Raw genomic sequence first — 21,940 nt, 5'->3', positions numbered from 1 at the left:
CTTTGATAAAGTTGTAGCCAGAATGTACTCTGCAATTCTTAATTTATCAATTTGTATGATGTTGCACAAACATTATAAGCCGGCATTATCACTATCAATAGCTTCCATGATGCAGAACCCTGCCAGCAAACACATCGATGCATTACGCACACACACACGCAAACATCATTCACACAATAAATCATAAGCAATAAGGAAGGACATATGCAGCCTTGAACTCCACTGGTGAAGGAAGGAAAGAAGCAGAAGGCTGACCTTCTTTGTCATGCCCCCAGACTCTGTAACCTTCTCCCAATTTGCATTTCAGGACAGAGCTCAGGACCCTACTCTTCAAGGAATGGCTTCTCCTTAATGCCTTGATCCTCACACCCTGCCATCTCAACCCAACCTAGTACTGGATGATCTATATCCCGTTCTTTCCTCCACTGGATACTTGGAGAACCCCATGGTGCCAACTTGCCTGCCCTCCTCGATCCTTGTTAGTTAAGTGCGTCCTTATATTTATCTCTTGCAATCTCCTTCCCTCACCCTGTACTTTCCCCCATGAACTGTAAAGCACCCTGTTGCTTCCCGAAGCTAGGTCCATTTCGACTCTAGAAACATGTATTTTGGGTCGCTCAGCATGATGGTCTTTTATCATCCAGTCTGCATATTGTAAATACATTTCTCTTTCTCAGGTTGTAGATAAATCACTGTTTTCAAATATAATATGTTTCACCCTCGGTATATATACAACTAAATGAATAAATCGCCATTGGGAAGGCTAAGGGGATAAATGACACAATAGTTCCTGGATGCTTTTCATAAAACCAGAGAGAATTTTGGGACATAAAATGCACATAGATGTGTCTATTTAACAAATGTTTGTGATAATGATGTAAGCATGCAGCCATTTTAAGCATGCAATGCACAGTTGGCTTGGTTTTCATGTGTCACAATACTTACCCTAACAGTAAAATTGCTTCAAAATATGAGTCATATATAACAATTTCGACATTTTTTTCTTTTGGATTTAGGGTTTGCCCTGAGCAGAAAGTTCTAATTTTGCTAGTTGGATACAGCAACAATAGCTCTGGTGATATTAGTTGGGGAAAGCAGCATTTTACTGTGGTCTAATTTAGCCCCCACCCATTGCGGCCCCTGATACGCTAGTATACTTATGCCAGAAACTGCAATTTCTGCAAAACAACACTGTGTGTATTGTTAAGAATGCTTCTTATAAATCCCATGTAACTCAAATTGAGTGCCAAAACCATTGGCTCCCTGTTGTGGCAAGCACTTTCAACGACATTACAGTATCTATTGTTAGGCTGTAAAATATGTAAACAATAGATTCAAGATCTATACTCTGACTCAAGCTCTCCATTTCCGACAGTACTCTGAGATTTGTTACATCAATATTTAATCTGTCTTCAGACTACCTGAGGCATTCCTATAATGAGACCTTATTCAGGAAAGGATAAAAAGCATATTTCACATCTAACACAATCCTTGATGATAATTGAACATTATGTTGATGCTCAAGAGTGCTCCGATACCCTTTGATTTGAACTCTATACTAAAAAGAGATAATGTAACATAACTCATGGTGACAGTGTGCCTGGTACATTGGGGAACAGGAATTCAAAACCTTTTGGGTTCCATGTGGTATGGGTGTCCTCCTTCAGAGCGCACCAGATCTGACTGGGATGTGGCTCAACTTCTGGGACAGAAAACCTGTGACAACTAGATCCTCCACAGGTGACCGAGCAACAGGCCCACTGATATAAACCCTACCAGGTCAGCCAAGCAACCTTGACTTTGTCTGTTACTACTGCGGTGCTTGTGCCCTGCAGGGCAATGTAATATATCTTCCCATCAATGGAAACTGTATGAGCCTGCCTTGGTGGCCATTTTTACTGAAATAATTTATGTGCCAGACCACAGGGTCTGCTACTACTACCACACTAGTTTTAACTGAACTCTGTTGGCATATGAAAACAGAAAGCTACAGCCATGTAATTGATAATCAAAAGCCATTGTAACAACTTCTAACTGGACAACCTCATGGCCATGAAAACTGGTTTCGGTCAACTACATCCTTGGTCCATGGAATTTATGCACTCGGTATGTTAAAACAAACAATAATGTCTTTATGTAATGTTAAGTTACACAGGGCCCGATTCTTAAATTGGCGCAGTGAACATGCTAAAGAGCACGATACACTGAGCCAAATCAGGAAGCCTAGCCTCCACCACTATTCTCAAGTGGGCCTGGGTGTCCTCGTAGTGCACAAGAGTGCACCATCGGCAGTGTGCCATGTTTATTGGCACAATGGGCGCAATCCTGAAATTTCGCCATCATTTTTTGTAAAATAACGACCTATTTGTTATTTTACAAAACTGCTACCGAGAACAGGGGTGTACAAGGACACTTTGGGCTTGCAGAAAACGTTTAATATGGGGCCGCTTGGAAAATTATTTGCAGGGCCTCTTCTGGTTCCCAGTTCACTCATGCAAACCTAAGTTAACGAATTGCACTGGGTCAGCTTTTTGTAACATTTGTAGTGATTGTAATGGTCCTTTGGCTCTGCACATGCACATGTTTAGTGAATATGTTTGTATTTCGCTCTCAATTTACGCATCTACACTTAAGCCAAAAAGAGTTCAGGGGTGGAGAGATGGTGGATACGTTTTAATACAATCTCTATGCACCCTAATAACTGGGTTCAGCGTTGAAGATGCTTTCCTACCTCCACTTTCACCAGATTCCTGTGGCACTCCTCCAGAATTACGGCACCAAAATGGAACCGTATATGTGTGTGCGACTTTAGCACACATATAAAAATGCAGGAATGCCACAAGAATACCAGTCTAACGTGGCAGGTAACAAATGTGGTGGTTGCTATGTTGGTTTCCAACCCATCCTAGCGACCGCAACATGTATCCCTAAAGTGGCGCATTCCTACCGACTTCGGCAGAAGGTGCCACCTTCAGAATAGGTCTTCAGTACAGAAAAGGTTGTTATCGCCTTCAACAACCTTTTCAATACTTACCACCCGCTTGCTAATTGGGCCCACAGTGTTTTTAAAGTGATCACCTGCAATGAGTATCACCAGCTAAATTCACAAATGGAATGCACATTGAAATGCACAGACACCAAAAGCATTCCACTACACGTTTGAAGCAGCTGAAGGGAATGCACAGTGTATGCATCTCGTAAGTGAAATCACTGCTGTCTGACTTGCATTTCGATCCCTAAAACAGGAATACAAGCAATGGGAGAGGTTGAGATTAATTGAAAAGCTTTGAGTATCACTACTTTTGTTTTGATCTGCTATAGTCACCCAAGTGGGACGGGTATGCCGGGACGTGTGTCCCCAGCCTGCTGATCTAGAGACTTAAGCTAATCCTCACCGAAAATGCTGAATGAGGCCAAAATGTGTCAGGTAGCTTGTGTTCTCATGCAGAAGGGATGTGGCGTAGCAGAACCTTTGGGGTGGGACTAAGCCTGATTTGCATAGGGTCTTTCCCTTTCTGTGATGGCTTAACAGCCAGCCATCACGCCTATTGTTTTGTTATTTTTTTCTTTTTTGACATTTTCACGTCAGACACTTTAAGGTTCCATCATTGCAAAATGTGATCATAGTACCTATGTTGGTGTTGGAAGACTGTCATAACGTCGGTGGCCGGGGTATACGTATATAAATATGCTTCCAACAGAATGAAAGCAAGGGTCTGACCTACATATCATTTGCACTGTTGTACTGCCGACCGGAATTCTGAAAGTTGACTTTGTAAATAAGATGACTGGTAAATTTCCAAAAATTTGAGGCATCTAAAAAGAATGCACCCCATTTACTAATTTTAGGTGCTCAATCTTCTTTTCTACTAGCCACCTAGATACCTCCCACATACAGAAAACGTGGCAGACGATTCACTCACATTAAGGGTGGTTTACTTTGGACCAGCACAATTCAAACTCAGTGTAGAGGTGGGAAGATTTACCTCTGCATTGCTACTTATGAATGACTAGGGACTCTACTACTCACCTCCTCCGCAACTCTGGACATTCAGGAACCCTTCAGTATCCTTGGCTAGTCTTTCTTCTCCTTCAAAACAGCCACTTAGGAATGCTCGTCAAGACTTGACATGCTGGTGACCACAGTCTCTTAACACATGCAAAGAGTTGGATGGCGTGGGATGTTTTTACCCATCCATCCTAGCCCTTCCATAAAACTGTGCATTCCTGGCATTGAAAACTTCATGATGGCCAGAACTCCCCAGAGAGTGCACAGGGAAAACATGAAGAATAGGCTGCCACCCATTTTTGCCTATGTTGTGAGCACAGGAGGGCACTGCCTAAAACCACCATTGGGCTACACACACAGTAGCCTGAAAACATTGGGAATGGCAATGCTGATTGCCAAAAGCAACCCAGAACTGTGGGGAATTAATTTTCTTAATGTCAAAAATGGATGCAATACTGGTGCTCACCATTATCAGAAAGCCGGCGTTCTAAAACCACCAGACTTTTGTTTAAAACTGAACAAATGAACCCAAACCAGGCCAAGGAAAGACTTGCTAAGAGGTGGATATAATGTAAAACTATATTCTGAAATGACTTGAAGGAAGTAATTATTTAATGTATATATAAAAAATAGCGGGGGACATCAGCAGCTTAAGTGAATTTGGGTTTAAAGCCACTAAAATCGAAATGTTTAGAATAAATGAGTGACCTACTTGTGAGTGTCACATAGGTTGCAATTGTTTAAATGGCAAAGTTTTGAACTTAGAATCAGCATTCTAGCTGCATGTGCAAAAATTGTAAGTTGGATTTGAATGTAGAAAACTGGGAACTAAAGTGACATTTAGCTGAATTCTGCCTGACACCTAACCCCGACAGGAGTTGAACTGGCTCAACAACTCTTCCCAGGCCTGGCTGCATCCTGCTGCCCCCACCAAAAGGAGGTGACACCTCTCTGATTGAATTAGAGGAGTGGTACCTGCAGACTGCAGGAAGTTGAACAAAGCCCTGTCCTGGACTCAGGCAAATGTTATATTAGGGGGATCGTAAAATGGCTTCCTCTTGGGAGAAACTGGGAGGGGCAGTGCCTGTGAGAGCCAGCTGAGCTTGGGGGAAGTGGATGAACCAGAAATTCCACCATGTGCTTTGGAAAACCACACCCCTTTGGGGCCAGAGCATGATTTTAAAAAGATGGATGTTATGTATGCATGTTAAAAATCTGACACTTTATCATCTATCATCTGAAACCCATATCCCTGGTGCATTGTTTTGGTTGAAATCATATCAAGTTTATTTTCTGTACTGCATTTTCTTTCATCATTGCATTGTCATTGAAGCCATAAAAGCATTCTCAGCTACTTTATCCTCTCTATATCAACTTCTAAGCCATCAAAAAGAGTGTACCACTAGAACATTATCCATTGTTGATCAACATCATATTCTCAAGTGTGATATCAAATATTAATTTACTATAAAAGTGTGATAGATATATATTGTTTAATTTTCAAATAAACCTTTTAAATGTGCAAACCAAACCTACTTCTTGGCTCAGCGGGGTCGGGGGGATTCTGAGAGAGGGGTGTTATATAAGGGTTGTCATCCAGAGTAAATGAACTGGACATAAAAATATATCAATAAGGGCTTCCATCAGCATCCCAGACTATGTATTGACTTAGCTGTAGCGTTGAATTTAAGTTGCTTACAAAGTTCTGGGCACCTGCAGCTGCAGGCAAGCAACAGTATCTGTGATTTCAGTGGGCTGGAGCTAGTGGGGATGACACCCAGAGAGTCTAAAAAAAACCGATTCCACAGTATCCTTGGCTAGTCTTTCTTCTTCAAATCAGCCAATTAGGTTAGCTCCTCAAGACTTGACATGCTGGTGACCACAGCCTCCTAACAAATGCAAAGAGGTGGAAGGCCTGGGCACCTGCAGCCGCAGGCAAGCAACAGTATCTGTGATTTCAGTGGGCTGGAGCTAGTGGGGATAACACCCAGGGAGTCTAAAAAAAACTGTTCCCGAGCAAGGACTCCCTCTAACCCCTTCTACTAAAAACAAAGGTGATTTTTCCTGTGTGTGTCAGGAGACTTGCACTACTTGCAAATTGGAGGAAGCAGCATTCCATGAACAAGATGTGAAAGCAATATATTGAAGGGAAGCAGGACAGTACAAACCACACACACACAGTGTTTACAGTTTCCAGACACTTTACATTTATGGTGATGGTTGTGACAGAAGAAATGAGCACCAAGCCCAGTGTGCATTACATGCTTATAAGTGATGCATGTTTGAAACAGTAGAACAGATATTTGTTGTCAAATATAAAAGTCGATGGACATTCCTATGCTCACAACATGCTGTTTGATTGTATCCAAAGGGGCCAGAAACCCACAACAGTGTTATGTGTTACCCTCTCCTTTCATATGTGATGATATTGCAAGAGTAATGGTAATTTACTCACTAATTAAATTGTTTCTAAACAGACTGACTTATTTACAAACTGAGCCAGAGAGATGTATTTATGATATGAAGACTGGACGCAAACAATACCTCCCGAGGCCATGCTGAGGGATGCCAAATACATATTTGCAGGGTCTATTGATGTATTGATTGGGGCAGGCAGCTGTCACCCCTTTAGGCCATGCCCAGAATTCTTTAGGCCACACACAATACTTAGGTGCCTCTTAGATAATTCACAGTGCGGACTTGTCAAAATTATATAAATAACATCATCATTTTTTGTGATTTTTCTGTGCACATTTTAAGAGGTGTTATGACCCTGTGGGATGTTCTTGGGGATAGTAGCGGAAAAAAGGTTGTTACTCCAAATGTATGCATGTTAAAAATCTGACACTTTATCATCTATCATCTGAAACCCATATCCCTGGTGCACATTTGTGTAAAATCTGGAAAGGTTTAGAGGTCGTTATCTGGATGAAAAGGGGAGAATTCTGTCATAAGTGGACACAACATCGTACAAAGACAGGGATCGGGTGGTTTGGTGCTACAGAAAATATGTTAACTGGACCTATAATATTAGAAAAATGGTACACAGATAAATATGTATTTGGATCAGAAATAGATTTGTGTGCAATTTGACAAAGGGAGGTTCCTCTGACCATAAAACCTACAGCATCACTCTGACACTCCATTTCTTTCCCCCAATCAAGGGAAAGAGGAAAGCTGGGCCAATGATAAGTGAGAGGGGCAGGCTTAGCTAGGCCCAGGCACACACCCATTTTCAAAGCACATAAAAGGGAACATTGAAACCCAGGTAGAGACATTCACTTTCCACTTTCTTGCGGGACGCTTTGCCGGGAGACTTCAGACTTCACATCCAGAGATCCAGACTTCAAATCCATCAATCTCCAGAGACCAGAAATTAACTCCAGAATTTGTAGCAGAGAGGCCTGAATCCACAAGCTGAATCCTCTTCAGCAGGCCTCAAAACCAACCAAACTATTCAACAGCCGGGCGAGCTGTTTGAAATCTTTGCCAAGAACTTTTGCAAGAACCTGTAGCAGTATCCAGAAAGCAGTGCTGTATCCGGAACCAGAGAGAACCAGAGACCAGACCGCTGTGCAGTGCCGCTAGAAGAACCGATAACAGAACCGGAGACCCAGAGACCAGATCGCTGTGAAGAACCGCTAGCAGAAGTCCAGCCAATCCTTACCCGATCAGTGACAAAGTCGCATTCCTGTCCAAAATCTAGTGTGAGTCCCCAGCTAGCACTGTGCCAAAACCAATCTCTTAGTTTAAAATAATCTAATCCAAACTATTTTAGCCTATTAGAACTGCCTCCTAAAATCGTGTCATTCTGTCATTTTTAAAACTGAAAACTGTCATCTGTCATTCTGAGCTTTAAAATTTCAAATCCGAAAAACTACCTTTACTAAATCGGCCGTATCTCCGGAACCGTTTGGAGCGAGTTTTAACTGTCATCTTAAAGCTAAGATTGTAAGCTTTCCAACGGGCCTAGAACCGACTTCCTACTCGTGATAGTGCCTCAGTAATTGCGCTCGACGCACGCGACTAAATTTGCCGCGATTTGACATCTTGCTTAATTTCAGCCACGTGTAAAAATATTTGTCCTTGCTTTCCTTGCAGAAATTCATGTGCAATCTGACAATCATTCATAGAGCATTGCTAAAGTGATCCTGAATTAATTTAAAGTATCTCTCACTCACCCTGAACCTCCTATAGGGAATTAAAAGCCTTTTTAGCATATTTTTCACTTAATTGCAACCACATCAAAGTACTTTGCCTGTGTTAAAATCATCCCTTTTCCTCTAAGCTTGCTAGGGGGGAACTGAATTATATTTGATTGCATTCCTGAGAACTGTGTGCTTTCCTTCCATCTCTTTACATTGCATAAGGGGGGGAATTAATTGCTACCAGGGGGGAAAGTGATTGCATTGTTTTGGTTGAAATCATATCAAGTTTATTTTCTGTACTGCATTTTCTTTCATCATTGCATTGTCATTGAAGCCATAAAAGCATTCTCAGCTACTTTATCCTCTCTATATCAACTTCTAAGCCATCAAAAAGAGTGTACCACTATAACATTATCCATTGTTGATCAACATCATATTCTCAAGTGTGATATCAAATATTAATTTACTATAAAAGTGTGATAGATATATATTGTTTAATTTTCAAATAAACCTTTTAAATGTGCAAACCAAACCTACTTCTTGGCTCAGCGGGGTCGGGGGGATTCTGAGAGAGGGGTGTTATATAAGGGTTGTCATCCAGAGTATATGAACTGGACATAAAAATATATCAATAAGGGCTTCCATCAGCATCCCAGACTATGCATTGACTTAGCTGTAGCGTTGAATTTAAGTTGCTTACAAAGTTCTGGGCACCTGCAGCTGCAGGCAAGCAACAGTATCTGTGATTTCAGTGGGCTGGAGCTAGTGGGGATGACACCCAGAGAGTCTAAAAAAAAACGATTCCACAGTATCCTTGGCTAGTCTTTCTTCTTCAAATCAGCCAATTAGGTTAGCTCCTCAAGACTTGACATGCTGGTGACCACAGCCTCCTAACAAATGCAAAGAGGTGGAAGGCCTGGGCACCTGCAGCCGCAGGCAAGCAACAGTATCTGTGATTTCAGTGGGCTGGAGCTAGTGGGGATAACACCCAGGGAGTCTAAAAAAAACTGTTCCCGAGCAAGGACTCCCTCTAACCCCTTCTACTAAAAACAAAGGTGATTTTTCCTGTGTGTGTCAGGAGACTTGCACTACTTGCAAATTGGAGGAAGCAGCATTCCATGAACAAGATGTGAAAGCAATATATTGAAGGGAAGCAGGACAGTACAAACCACACACACACAGTGTTTACAGTTTCCAGACACTTTACATTTATGGTGATGGTTGTGACAGAAGAAATGAGCACCAAGCCCAGTGTGCATTACATGCTTATAAGTGATGCATGTTTGAAACAGTAGAACAGATATTTGTTGTCAAATATAAAAGTCGATGGACATTCCTATGCTCACAACATGCTGTTTGATTGTATCCAAAGGAGCCAGAAACCCACAACAGTGTTATGTGTTACCCTCTCCTTTCATATGTGATGATATTGCAAGAGTAATGGTAATTTACTCACTAATTAAATTGTTTCTAAACAGACTGACTTATTTACAAACTGAGCCAGAGAGATGTATTTATGATATGAAGACTGGACGCAAACAATACCTCCCGAGGCCATGCTGAGGGATGCCAAATACATATTTGCAGGGTCTATTGATGTATTGATTGGGGCAGGCAGCTGTCACCCCTTTAGGCCATGCCCAGAATTCTTTAGGCCACACACAATACTTAGGTCCCTCCTAGATTTTGAATTCCTTCCCAAAGCACATCCACATGAGTGACAAGATGCATGAACCTTGACCAAAATACATTCTAACCTCTATCAAGTAGTCCATGTATGACTATAGAAAGGAGATCGAGAAGGTGTACTCAGTGCACAATGTTGAATTCACACAGAGTTCTGATAGACTATGGAGGGAAAGGAGTCCTTCCTCCTCTGATCATCTGTCTTCCACCAGTAGCAAACTTTTGTTTGGCCAACACCATGTGAAATGAAAGGGATTGTACATGTTTTCAAGATTAGATACATTTTAAAAGCATGTTTCAAAAACCTGTTTCATGAGTATTTATTCACTATGCATCATAGAACACAAACTTCAATCTGCATCTAAACATGGTTAAATGAATGAATAAAATATACCAGTTACCTCATTTAGCAGTGGTTGCTGACCAGACATCCCTGGATTACACAAGGACTGATTAATGCACGTTGGCTGTGGTTCTGGGATGCATGGATACATAGAAACAGCAGCTGAGTAGCAGGGCTGAGATGTCACCAACAATGGATGGATTACTCTGTGAGGTTGGCTCTGAGAGTTCTGGGGGAAACTATTTAGATAACTATCCAAACTGGAGGGAACAGGAACTTCAGAACTCTGAACACCTCCGACATCGAAGTCCATTCCTGTAGGGTTTAATAAGGGTGGCACAATAGCAGGTTGATGCATATATGGGAAGTCCTGTGTGCAGGGGGCGGGAACAGTATCCGCCTCTGACTTGAAAGGAAACTCAGGAATGATGTGGAAACTTGAAAAATCATATGACGCTGGCAGCTGCTGCTGGTAAGTAACCTGCATACTACTGACAGAGTTCCAGTTTCCAAGCATGCCGTTAACCTGCATGTGCTTCATTTTTTGACAAAGCTGCGGGGGAACTATTGGCCTTTGACAACGCTGTGGGATTTGCTGTGTTTCTGGGGCATGCCTTGTTTTGCAGTCCATTCCTTCAGCTGTTGAGGTTTTCGGAAGACTGCCCGAAAACATGCAGTCTGAGCGCCTATTTAGAGACTCTTGTACATATGTTAGGATTTCATCAGCCAGGTCTATGTCCCGAATATCGGAAGAGTCAAGTTCACTTGTAAAAAAAGTGGCATCTTGTTGAATAAGCTCCAGATCTTCGAAGTCAATGTCCAGACCTCTCATGATGTTGTACAGTTCACTGTCCCTGCTGTCTGCAGGCATGTCTGCAGGTATATCCTGTACAAAAGTTGGATTCAATGTCTCTGGGCTCTCGACCTGTTCTTGTTTCAAGACATTACTGTTCCCTACTGGCACAAGATTGTCTTGCCAATCACTGGAAAGAATGCTGTGAAGGTCGTCTTTTGTCTCATTTAGAAGACTCGAGAGGGTGAAAATCTTTGGTGCTGGTGGACAAATGTAGACAGACTCATCTTGCCTGAGCATGGCACCTAGGAGAGACTTTGAAGGCACAGACTCGCTTAGTGCAGGCGATCTGGCAGAACTTCCTCTGGCCATTTTACCTTTGCCCTTCATCGGCAAAGGATCCATCAGCCCAGGCATAGGAAACGTTGCTTCATAGAGCACAGCTTCGCCGGTGGCAAACATAAAGGGTAGCTGCACATTCCGCTTCCGCAAGTGCTCTGCTCCTTCTTCTTCCCTAGAGGTGTAGCAAATAAGGGGGAAAGATGAGATCACTGGTTTGAGCATTCTACCTTATTAAATAATGTTATGTTATGAAAAGTAAAGGCAACAGGATGCAAGCTGGCAGCGCATGTCTGGAGTCATATCTACATACATGTACACTGTGTTGTCAAAAGAGGGTATTGCATGGATAGACAGTGCTTTTACATTATTTTGTTTTAGTTTAATTTGAATTCAAACACTGATTCTCCTAGCCAATAAAAAGAAAACGATATATAATATTAAATACTTTTGGTATGTAGATATGTAGAAATGTCTTAACAACATTATTAGTTCGGTATTAAGTGACATTGCAGACAGCGTAGCAACAGTTACTAGTATTATGTGCACTATTGGGTGATGGACACTTATCTGACAGTTGCGCCACCCAAATGTAATCAACATGAATTTATGAATACATACCTTGACATGTATTTTTAGGTTTACACATATTTTTACTTTATGTGTTCACTGACAAACATTGATAGTTATGTACCTTCTCACCTTCTTCTGTCAACCTGTCTATTCACGTATCCATTGCCTGATCTTTGGGACTGCTATGAGGGAGAACCTCCAATAATGCATGTATGGCAAGAGGCATTGCCAGTTTTTGCCATTTCCTGATTGAGTTACTGACCCTTTTCCTCGGATGAGTCAGACTATGAGAACTCAGAGAGGCTGATGTGACCATGAGAAACACATGACATCTAGATGTTAGACTGTTAAAAAGAATGGCAGTTTTTAACTCTACTAACAATATTCTTATGTAACCTGGGAGTCTTCTCCATTACCTTGAATAGCACTGGGATGAGTCCCAATCATAGAAAGGCAACACCAACCCCAACCAGCAATGAGGAAGTTCAACTCTGCCAGTGACCGATAACACTAAACCTTTCACAAGACCAGAGGGAACATATGGCTCAGTGCTCACTTCCCCAAAACCATTGAAGCACCTACATATAAAGCCTCAAAGGATACCTGGGCACCACAAAGCCTGGTGGCCTATCCCTGCATGGCTTAGTCACAAAGAGGCGGAATCATCAAAAAAGCTCCAAGGGCTCGTAAAGAAAATAGTGCCCAAGGGCTATCGTTACATTTTCCGACCTGAACTTTGACTACTGGGACATGCTTGTACATGACCAGTGTCAGAGATGTCCAATATGCTAAAAGGCCAGCAGCCGGTTACCCCAGCTACAAGCAATTCTCCTTTCTCTCGCTCAGTACCTTCTGTAGTGTGCCGGCTGTCATTCTGCTTACATGTAGCATCTCCTTGTCACACCAAATCATTGCTAAACTATCAGAGACCAGCAACGAAGTTGTGGCCCAGTCTTTCACATGCCCTTATTACAGGGAATTGGGAAGCCATCGTGGCACTGGGGGAGAGAACCCCTATGTAAGCCAATAAGCACTGCATGCTAGGCAATGCATAACTGCAGAGAAATATACAAATATGTAAATTTGTCAGGCTGACAAAGAAAATGTTGGAAATGGCCTGGAGGCATGAAGAAGCTCTGCCAAGTGCACACAGTCAGGACCAGTGGCTTAAACGAGGTAGGATTAGTGGCATCAATTTGGAAGTACCCTTGGAGAGCCTCACCAGACCAGACAATGCGAACACAGAGACTACTATCAACCTCCCCACAGCTTCAGCTTTGCCACCCTCTGTTTCTGTGGGTAGAACAAAAAGAGGGGAAACCGTTCAATTAAAGAACGTGAGCACACCAAAGAGCTGAATGGAGATAACTGGAGCTACAAGTAACGTGAAATGCACACCACATCGAACGAATGAAACCTAAAATGGAGAATCCAAGATGAAAAATCAGGGCATTTAATGGTTGCACTCTATTCCCATCCTTATAGGAGAATATGTTGTTCAGATGATATTTTGTCTTGATTAGTATTTTTGACTTGGAATGACGGATGCACAGAGACATAGATTAGGGAAAAGCAGCTTGTTTAGAATGTAAGCGACCAGCATTTGGAATTAGTGAGTGTGACCAGTAAAAGTGAACATGTATGACAGAGGCTTTTGTAAGGAGTTTTGGGAGAACAAAGAAAATCAGTATCTAAAAAGCCATACAATCTCCCTGAAGTAAGGTGAGAGGATTAGGAAAACCTTTGGGAATAATGGCATGAGAGTGAGACGTCTAAAAGGACAGATTAGAGTGAACAAAGTGGATTCACAAGAGGGGCATTTGAGCTCCATCATGTCAGCAGAAAAGACCTCAACCATTGGACTTGACAGGGGGATCCACAGAAGCAGTTCAGAGGTGGCATCCCTTTAAACATCCTCCTCATCTGTTCCCAAAAGTACTGGTGGGTACGTTATAGATGGGATGGCACCAGAACAGTAGCAAACATCTGAGACTGTGAACTGATAGAACCATCAAAGTCAACACAGTTATGAAGGGTGTTGGGACATCACAGATCCTACTCTGCAAAGGGGAAATGCTTGATGTAGCTGCCTTACCAGAACAGGTGGCCATTGTGATGTTCCACAGACACTCCTTCCGAGCTAGTTATAGTATTCCTGTGGAGTCTGGGAATACCATGAGGAAATGTGGTAGAGATTCCACTGAACGCTCAACAGTATCTTGTGTGAGTATTTATTAATTGCCATATTATCTCTGCAGTAAGAGATCCTGGAAGCAATATCACATTAGTAGACCAGGCAATTGTCACCCCAGAGGACCTGTTAAAGGGTCCATGGAAGACCACTTCGATATAAAGAGGTAGGCCCTTCAAACACTCCTGGTACCATACACACCATTAGGACTGAAGATAAGATAGCCCCTGTTCTGTTTAGTGCTTAGAGAAAATGTACCTACAAATGTTTTGCCTAGAAACATGCTGGTTCCACTGGACATGGCCACTGGAGACCCAAACAGGCAGGGGTAGTAATAAAGCAGTCACAGCCCAAAAAGAGGCAGCTTGCTATGGCATGTGCCCCTGAAGAAGAGAGGCATTGCAACGACCTGTGCAGAAAGAGAGCTGCAGCTCTTGCGAGAGGCAACTGAGGAGCTTAAAGCTACTATCATATCTGACTGCAGGGGCCTACGTTGGATGAGTGTTTTGCTTACTGAAGGAGGTGTGTATGGGTAAGAATCATGCCAGTGAGGAGAGAATGTCTAACTATATAGTCTGGTATACAGTCCCTGACCCAGCATGAAGTGGAAACCCCGGGAAACATATTTTACTAAGCATTTCCACACATTTATATTGAGCCCATATAGACTGTGCTGACACCCACCAAAGGTTAGTAGTTCCATTAGCATAGCACCCATTTGCCTTGCAGTGAGGTCATGAGAGGTGTAGGGCAATTCAGATTGAAAAACCATCATGCAACGTTTGTCATCTGACTTCTACTTACATTGCATAGGTGTCGAAATAGAGCTTCCTGAATATGATGTTTGACGTGTCAGCTGTCTGGTAGATCTGTTGGACAGGAGAAGGTGACCCTATTTCCACTTCCACTTGTGGGGGTTTTCACGGTCCCCTTCATCCATCAAAATCCTCAGGAAACTGGTTGATATTTTTGATATTAGACTATGTAATCAGGCTGCACTCATGGAAATGTTCACTGATCCTACAGTGTACCGTACAAGAGTATTCACAGGGAGCGTCACCAGACAAAGGTGGATTGATATTCAAACTTTATGTCTTTATAAATCAGCCCAAATTTGATATTAAGAGGCCAAAGGGGCCTCATGATTTAACCTGCAAAGTCCAGGGCTTTGGCTGTAAGTGGAATGGCAAACAGACAGGGGAATTACTGTATTTGGTGGACACAGTGACCCCTAGAAACCCCAGAAATATTTTCCATAATACTTGCTTAAAGTCTATCTAAAAGCATGAGTACATTTCAGATGTATTATGTGTTTCAGAAGACATGGAGGGAAAAGTAAGCTACTCACTGGCCTCCTCAGTGGAGAGTGTGAAGCTCTTTGCATAATTGCAATTGGTTATTTATAACGTGCTTAATACCCAGAGGTTTCTAAGCGTGGACCCAGGGATCAAACCTGCGTTGCTCTACGTCGTATTGATTCCAAGTCAAGTGACAAAAAGACCCTGGCCCCAGACAGATCAGATATGAGCTCATCAATCTTGGGTAATGGACATATTTCCGCCTTCACACACCTGCTGAGTTCCCTAAAATCAATACACAACCTGACAGCCCCATTGCCCCTAGGTGCTTTAACAATGGGACTAACCCGCTCCAATACTTATGTGGGCTCTATATCAATTGCCTTTGTCATGCGTTTGAGTTCCACCACAACCTCCTTCTTTAAAGCTAACAGGACCGGCCTGCCCATAGCTACTATTGGAACCGATACAGTCTTGATCTTAATCTTGTGCATGCACTTGGATAAACAACCTAGCGTGTCCTGAAAAATGTGTGGCGCCCAGGTGGGGATGTCCTCACAACATCCACTCAACTCATTCTCCCTGCAGCAAACTTCAATCGCGCCTCCACACTTGTCAGCAGTCGTGTATACAGGTTGCCTGCATTGGGGTCAAGCTTAATTACTAGGGCAGCTAGGCTATTCCAAGAGAGCAAATCACCACTGATAGTTATCACATATACCTTCCCATCAGCTAACCTCCCCTGGAACTCCAGAAAAGCTTGCATTTGTTAAATGATATGAATTGGATTCTCCCCATAAGTATTCACTGTGGCAGAGCATGCAATTTTGAAAAACGTTCTCCCAAGTATCTCTCCCTATGAAGTTGTAGTCAGCTCCACTTTCAACCAACATGATAACTTCCTTCCCATTGACTTTGACCAAAGATCTAGGTTTCTCTAATCTCACCCCAGAGACATCATTTATCACCTAGATGACATGCTCTCCACCTACAAAGTCCCCATCAGAATTATCTTCATCACGCACATCACTTCTCCGAAACCCAAACGTTTCTTTCTTTCCTCCAAAGTATCTGGATCTCTTGGTATCGGTAACTCATGTGTCACTAAGATTTTTGTTTCTCTGTCTGCCACTTCTCCCTGCAGAAACAGCACTGACCCCAACAAGATTCTTTTCCAGACTGACTATCAGTCTCTGCACTAAGCTGCTTGATGTATTGCGTAGTATGCTCCACCTGCTTGGCAAGCTCAAACATTTTGTCTAAATTGGGATCTAATTCTTTCCACAACTCCTCTCTAATGCGATGATCTGTACACATTATCAGTAACTGGTCACGGATGTGCTCATTGTGACAATGTCCAAAACGACATTTTATTGCAAGTTCACGAAGCTCTCCAGTCTTCTGTTCTCTTGTCCCGAAGTGATACCCTACTAAGATCTTGTTCTACTTGTCCTCGTAATGCTTGTCAAGCCTATTGATGCTTATGTCAAAACTGTTCCATGGTGTGGCATCAGATGACTGTTGTACAGGTTCTGGAAGCCTCTTGAAGAAATCTTACCCTGCACTCCCTAGACAGTGGTAGAGGAGAGCATATTTTCTCTGTTGAATATTTTGGACCATAAACTGCTAATACAAACTTCAATAAGTCTTCTTTCCACTCTATCCATTTGATGAGTGATTCTCCAGGTTGTGTGAGAAAGAACGTATGTGCTGGTATGCTGGCCATGGAAGCCTCAAATCAGTGTTTCAACAGTGGATAAACAGAGGGTTAATAGGCAAATAACTTTAACTTCACCTTCCCTTCCTTCATGCACTTAGATCAAATTCTTCGAGTTCCTTATTGGACAACTGATGCCTCTGATGGTTGGACCGAGGTTTTGTCACTATAAAATCAGTCACCCGCAGAAGCAGAAGCAAAGGCAAACTCTTCACCTTATAGTTTCTTCAGTTGGAGCTCCAGCTCCTGATGCGTTGTCTAGGCAACACAATGTTGTTGTGATGTTAATAAAATGGCCAGCGCACATAGCGCAGTGCTTGGAGGCGCCTTCCTCTAATGCGGACCTCCAGAAATCTGGCGCTCCTAACCAGGGTGATGTTGTGTGAAGCGCAGTAGCGTGGCGGTCGCAGCACTCTTGTGCACCTCGAAATGGGGGACACAGTACTTGCCTCATAGTTTGCTGTAGTGGCGAGCGCTTCACCTCGGGGAAAGGAAAGTCTGGCTCTCTGCAGCCAGTCCCTTCTGCAACGTTGCTTAGGGAGTAAATTCTTGTGCAGGACCAGCGATTGCTCACTCCCACAAGTCTGGCACTCCAGCAATGCTGAGGTTCTTTGATTACACACACAGATAATCGCTGTTCTCGCTCCGCTGCAGCCTTAGAGAACAGCACTCATTGCCAGTGTAATAGATCGACACCACACAGGTTGGGTTCCAGAATAATATCCTTTATTGAAGAACAGTGGTGGAAATGTAAGACTGCAGCCACCTCCCTCAAAGGTTTCCTCCAACAGTCTTTTCACCAGTTCTTACAAACACAAATAACCATTCCAGAAACTTGTCAGATTCCAACTTCTGACAACAACCTGACACGGCACATGGAAGGTTTTTATATGAGAGAAAGGAGCTGTGAATCCCAAATCAGCAAGTTAGAAACAGATGGGAACACTAAGTCACAACAACGCCCAGACTTTGTGCACGAAGAATTGATCGTGTGGCTCCCTTTGCAACCACCCAAAAGCCTGGACAGGAATGGGGAAATAACTACATATTCCCAGTCAAATATGATACCAAATGTAATGAGATGAAAATAGGGCAGATTGCTACTAATATTATTGAAGTCCACTGTCAAGGGGAGCAGATGCCCCAGGGAGTTCTAACAGTTAACAGTGGCAATCAACTGCAATCAGCCATCCACAGTGTACACCTAGAAGTTAAGCAAAGTGAAAGAGCGTGTGTGGAGACAAACTGTAGTGATGAGTACCTGCTAGTTAACCCCCAAGTTCTGTTTTCTAACTGATTCAAACCTCTTTGTGAAGGTTCACCCTCGTTTTTCTCAAACCGTGTGACCCCTACAAACAAGGGTAAAGCCCTCATGGCCAGGATAAGCAGAAAGGGTGTGACTAGAAACATAGCAAAAGATGCAATTGGGAGGTTTCAAGATTGTGAATCCCAGACTGGCCCTGCAGGTGTAGGCGTGAACCCAAAACCTGAGTGTAATATATTGAGCAACAAAGTAGTGAAATTGTTGCTGATGTGAAAGAGCTTATTGTAAGCAACACTGAATGTTGGTTAAAAGAGCTGGCCATAGAAATTAAGGAAGTCAAAGAAAAAGGTGTTGCTCTAGCTTCACGAATCCCAGTTCAAACTAGGCATGAACCGGAGAAACTGGGGGCCTGCTGTGTTGTCCTTACTCCAGCACAGGTATACAAGGGTCTAACAAAGAGTGCCACGAAAGAGGTTAAAGCTGAAGAACATATTGATTTAGGGATCCAAGTTTATACCAGTTCCACGCTTTTCCCTGGCCCCAATCAAACAGAGCAATCGCTCGATTTTTGAGACACGTAGCACACCTCTATCAGGTGCTAACATAATTCCCCTGGGGAGATTGGGGAGGTGCCCAATGGATGCAGCTTTACTCAGTGTAATTGATAAGGGTTGCCCTTCAGTTGTAATGATCAATGTGCCCTGACAAATATCAATCACATATGAGAACCCAGTGAGCCTCAAAAACAAGTGTATATATTGGTTTCGACATACAAACGGCTGTCTCTCAATAATTAGGGATGACATTGTTGGATGCTCTAGGGGTATTATCCCGTATTCTAGATTTGATTCTATATGGGTCAATTTGCACTCATGGGCCCTTGTTGAAAATCTACCGAGTATAGATCGTATAGCTTACCCTTCAACAGATGTTAGGATAGCACTAAGAGCCCTTGGGTCTTTTCGAATGATGATAGAGCATATTGAACATTCAATTGAATTGGCAATGAAAAGGTAGGGGGAGGATGGGTTTTGATTATACCACACAGAGTAATAGCCATAGTCAGGCAGGCATTGTGGGGATCTGGATGAATTACATTGACTCCATGTGGGGCATTGTCAGACAGTAGGGCGGGAGGGCGATAGACTCCTGCCTTGGAATATTGCTAGACTAACTTGGTTGATGGATGTCCCCGATTGGTGTATGTTCATAAGAAGCTTTCAGATTATTTTATTGTAGGAGATCTGGGTGTCTGTACCAGTTATGATTCAGGGGTATACATCCTTTCACATTCCAGCAGTCAAAGGTCTAAAGGTAGACCAAGTGTAGGTCTGTTGGTTTGGATAGACTCTACAGTGGGGTGGAATGTGTTCCATTGTCCACATTACAGCTTCTCTCCTTTACCACGGAGGAGGGTGATAGCTTGTGGCTATTTAACATATATAATAGACCTTTGGGCTCACAGGGCATGGCTACAAACGACCTACTCTATGATACAATCAGGTCAAGAACAATAGAAAGTTGTGGAAATAGCTATATTTTTGTTGCAGGAGATTTAAATATGCAGATCAAATCCCTGAATCACTTATTGGGCCTATGGGATATTCCGATATGCAGATCAAATCCCTGAATCACTTATTGGGCCTATGGGATATTCCGGCAGTGAATGATCCCCATCCTAAGAGAACACATTTTTTAGCTCTGGATGTGGCTAGAACTTTAAATAATATGAATTTGAGGGCACGTAATGGCTCATTTCACAAAGATCAACCAGCCAAAAAGTAATTCACTGGGCCAAACAGATCTTCCCTCGTCGGCTATATTTTTATCTCCGGAAATCAGTCGGAAAGGGTGGGTGACTTTGAGTTATGTGAGAGAACAAGAGTGATAACGCTGAAGGTTGCTAAGCGCAGACGAGTATGGGTGGGACGAAGAAACCTGGTGGCCAAGACTGATCGGAGGAGACCGAACTACCTGGCTCCTAGCTACCACCAAAATACTCCAACATACCATGATGAGGATAACAGGATGAGGGTCCCACCCTTGCGTAGCTACTGCGCTCTGACGTTCAACTTCTTTGTAAAGTTCTTTTGAACATACACAAATAAATAAAAATAAAAAATAATAATAAAATAACGCTGAAGGTTTTGACAAAATGGGAGGTGACTATTGGAACCAGTGGGTCAAAGAACAAGCAACCAATTGCTATCGAGAGCCATGCCCGCAAATCCATAAAATGGGTGAGAATAATTGAATGTAATCTGAAACTTATTGCTCAGCGAGTTTGAGAATCTCATGGACAATTTGGCTTCTTTTGTCTAAGCACCTGCTGCAACAATTAGGAGGTAGGCTTTGGTCAGAGCCGGTTGGTATGATAGTGAGTGTTTTGAGGCAAAGAAGAAAATTGTTTCTTGTGTTAGATCAAACCTCGGGGTAGACAAATCCAATTTGTGGTCCCTAAAATCCAAATACAAGAGATTGGTGCTATAAAAAAAAGAATTTGTACAAGACAAGTGGTATGCCTTGCAAAATGTGCTTGAACGAGGGGATAGCACAACTTTCTGGAAAATGGTTGTAGACAAAGAACTGAAAGGGGATAATATAGGGGATAATATGTTACAGTGCTGTGCTAAAGCAGATGATTGAAGGCTTCACTTCTCCGATCTATACAGATTCCATGAAGTAAAGGATCTAGATCAGAACCTCTTGAATATGGGAAACACTCTGGATCAAGGGACTTTATAACAGTGAAAGAGGTAGAAGATGCCCTAAGGTTTTTGAAAAGTGATAAGGCTGCAGGCCCCGCCTAGTGCCCATCGCCCTCTATAAGAACGAGGAATCTGTATGGGCCCAGGTTTTCTGTAAAATAGTCAATGCCATAATAAGACTGGGAATGATTCCTCCCTCATGGCATCAAGCCGTTATAATTCCAATATACAAAAAGGGAGGAAGGGATTTCCTGGGAAATTACTGTCCAATATATCTTTTGGATGCCACGGGGAAAGTCTTTGGAAAAGTTGCTCTTAGGCATCTGCAGGTATGGGTGGGTAACAGCAATGTAATAAGTAACCATCACATCAGGGGGGATTCAGGCAAAACAGGGATACAGTGGATCAGTGTTACTTATTGTTTCTGCTGATCCAGAAGTACAGTATATTGCAGAGAACAACATTTTGTGCTGCATTTTTGGACCTAAAGACAGTATTCGAGTCAGTTTTCAGACCCATTCTACGGCAAATTCAATCTGCTTGCAATGTACCCTCCAAGTTAATTTCGATATTATCTTTGCTATACTCAGAAAATCAAGCTACAGTATGTTATGGCCAGGGGGTGAACAAAGGTGTCGATTTAAAGTTAGACAGGGTGTAAGACAGGGTTATGTCCTGGCGCCCCATCTCTTCAATATCTACATCCAGGAGATTATCAATGCCTTGATGAAGGGGTACCAGGATTGCCCTAAAATGGCGTTGGGAAAGTATCCAGCATTTTTTTATTCAGACAACGTGGTCATATTGTTAACAATCCTGTCAGGCATGAAAAAGTCACTATCTGTTTTCTTGTCTAAATGCAAAGAATTGC

The 21,940-nt window shown here is 42.6% G+C and overlaps 1 protein-coding gene across 1 annotated transcript in view; it reads right to left on the bottom strand.

The window, feature by feature from the left end:
- AHR (aryl hydrocarbon receptor) overlaps positions 1 to 21,940 on the bottom strand; it is a 723,464-nt gene that overhangs the window by 40,336 nt on the left and 661,188 nt on the right. Inside the window, exon 10 of the mRNA XM_069648615.1 lies at positions 10,245 to 11,493. Coding sequence (XP_069504716.1) covers positions 10,245 to 11,493 — 1,249 coding nt within the window. The remainder of the gene's footprint in view (positions 1 to 10,244; positions 11,494 to 21,940) is intronic.

The sequence above is a fragment of the Ambystoma mexicanum genome, chromosome 2q (assembly GCF_040938575.1).
Source record: "Ambystoma mexicanum isolate Mex_15411 chromosome 2q, UKY_AmexF1_1, whole genome shotgun sequence".
In the NCBI taxonomy this organism is placed as follows: domain Eukaryota; kingdom Metazoa; phylum Chordata; class Amphibia; order Caudata; family Ambystomatidae; genus Ambystoma; species Ambystoma mexicanum.
Note: the sequence above shows the minus strand (reverse complement) of the source record. Positions and strands in the feature narration are given on the sequence as shown.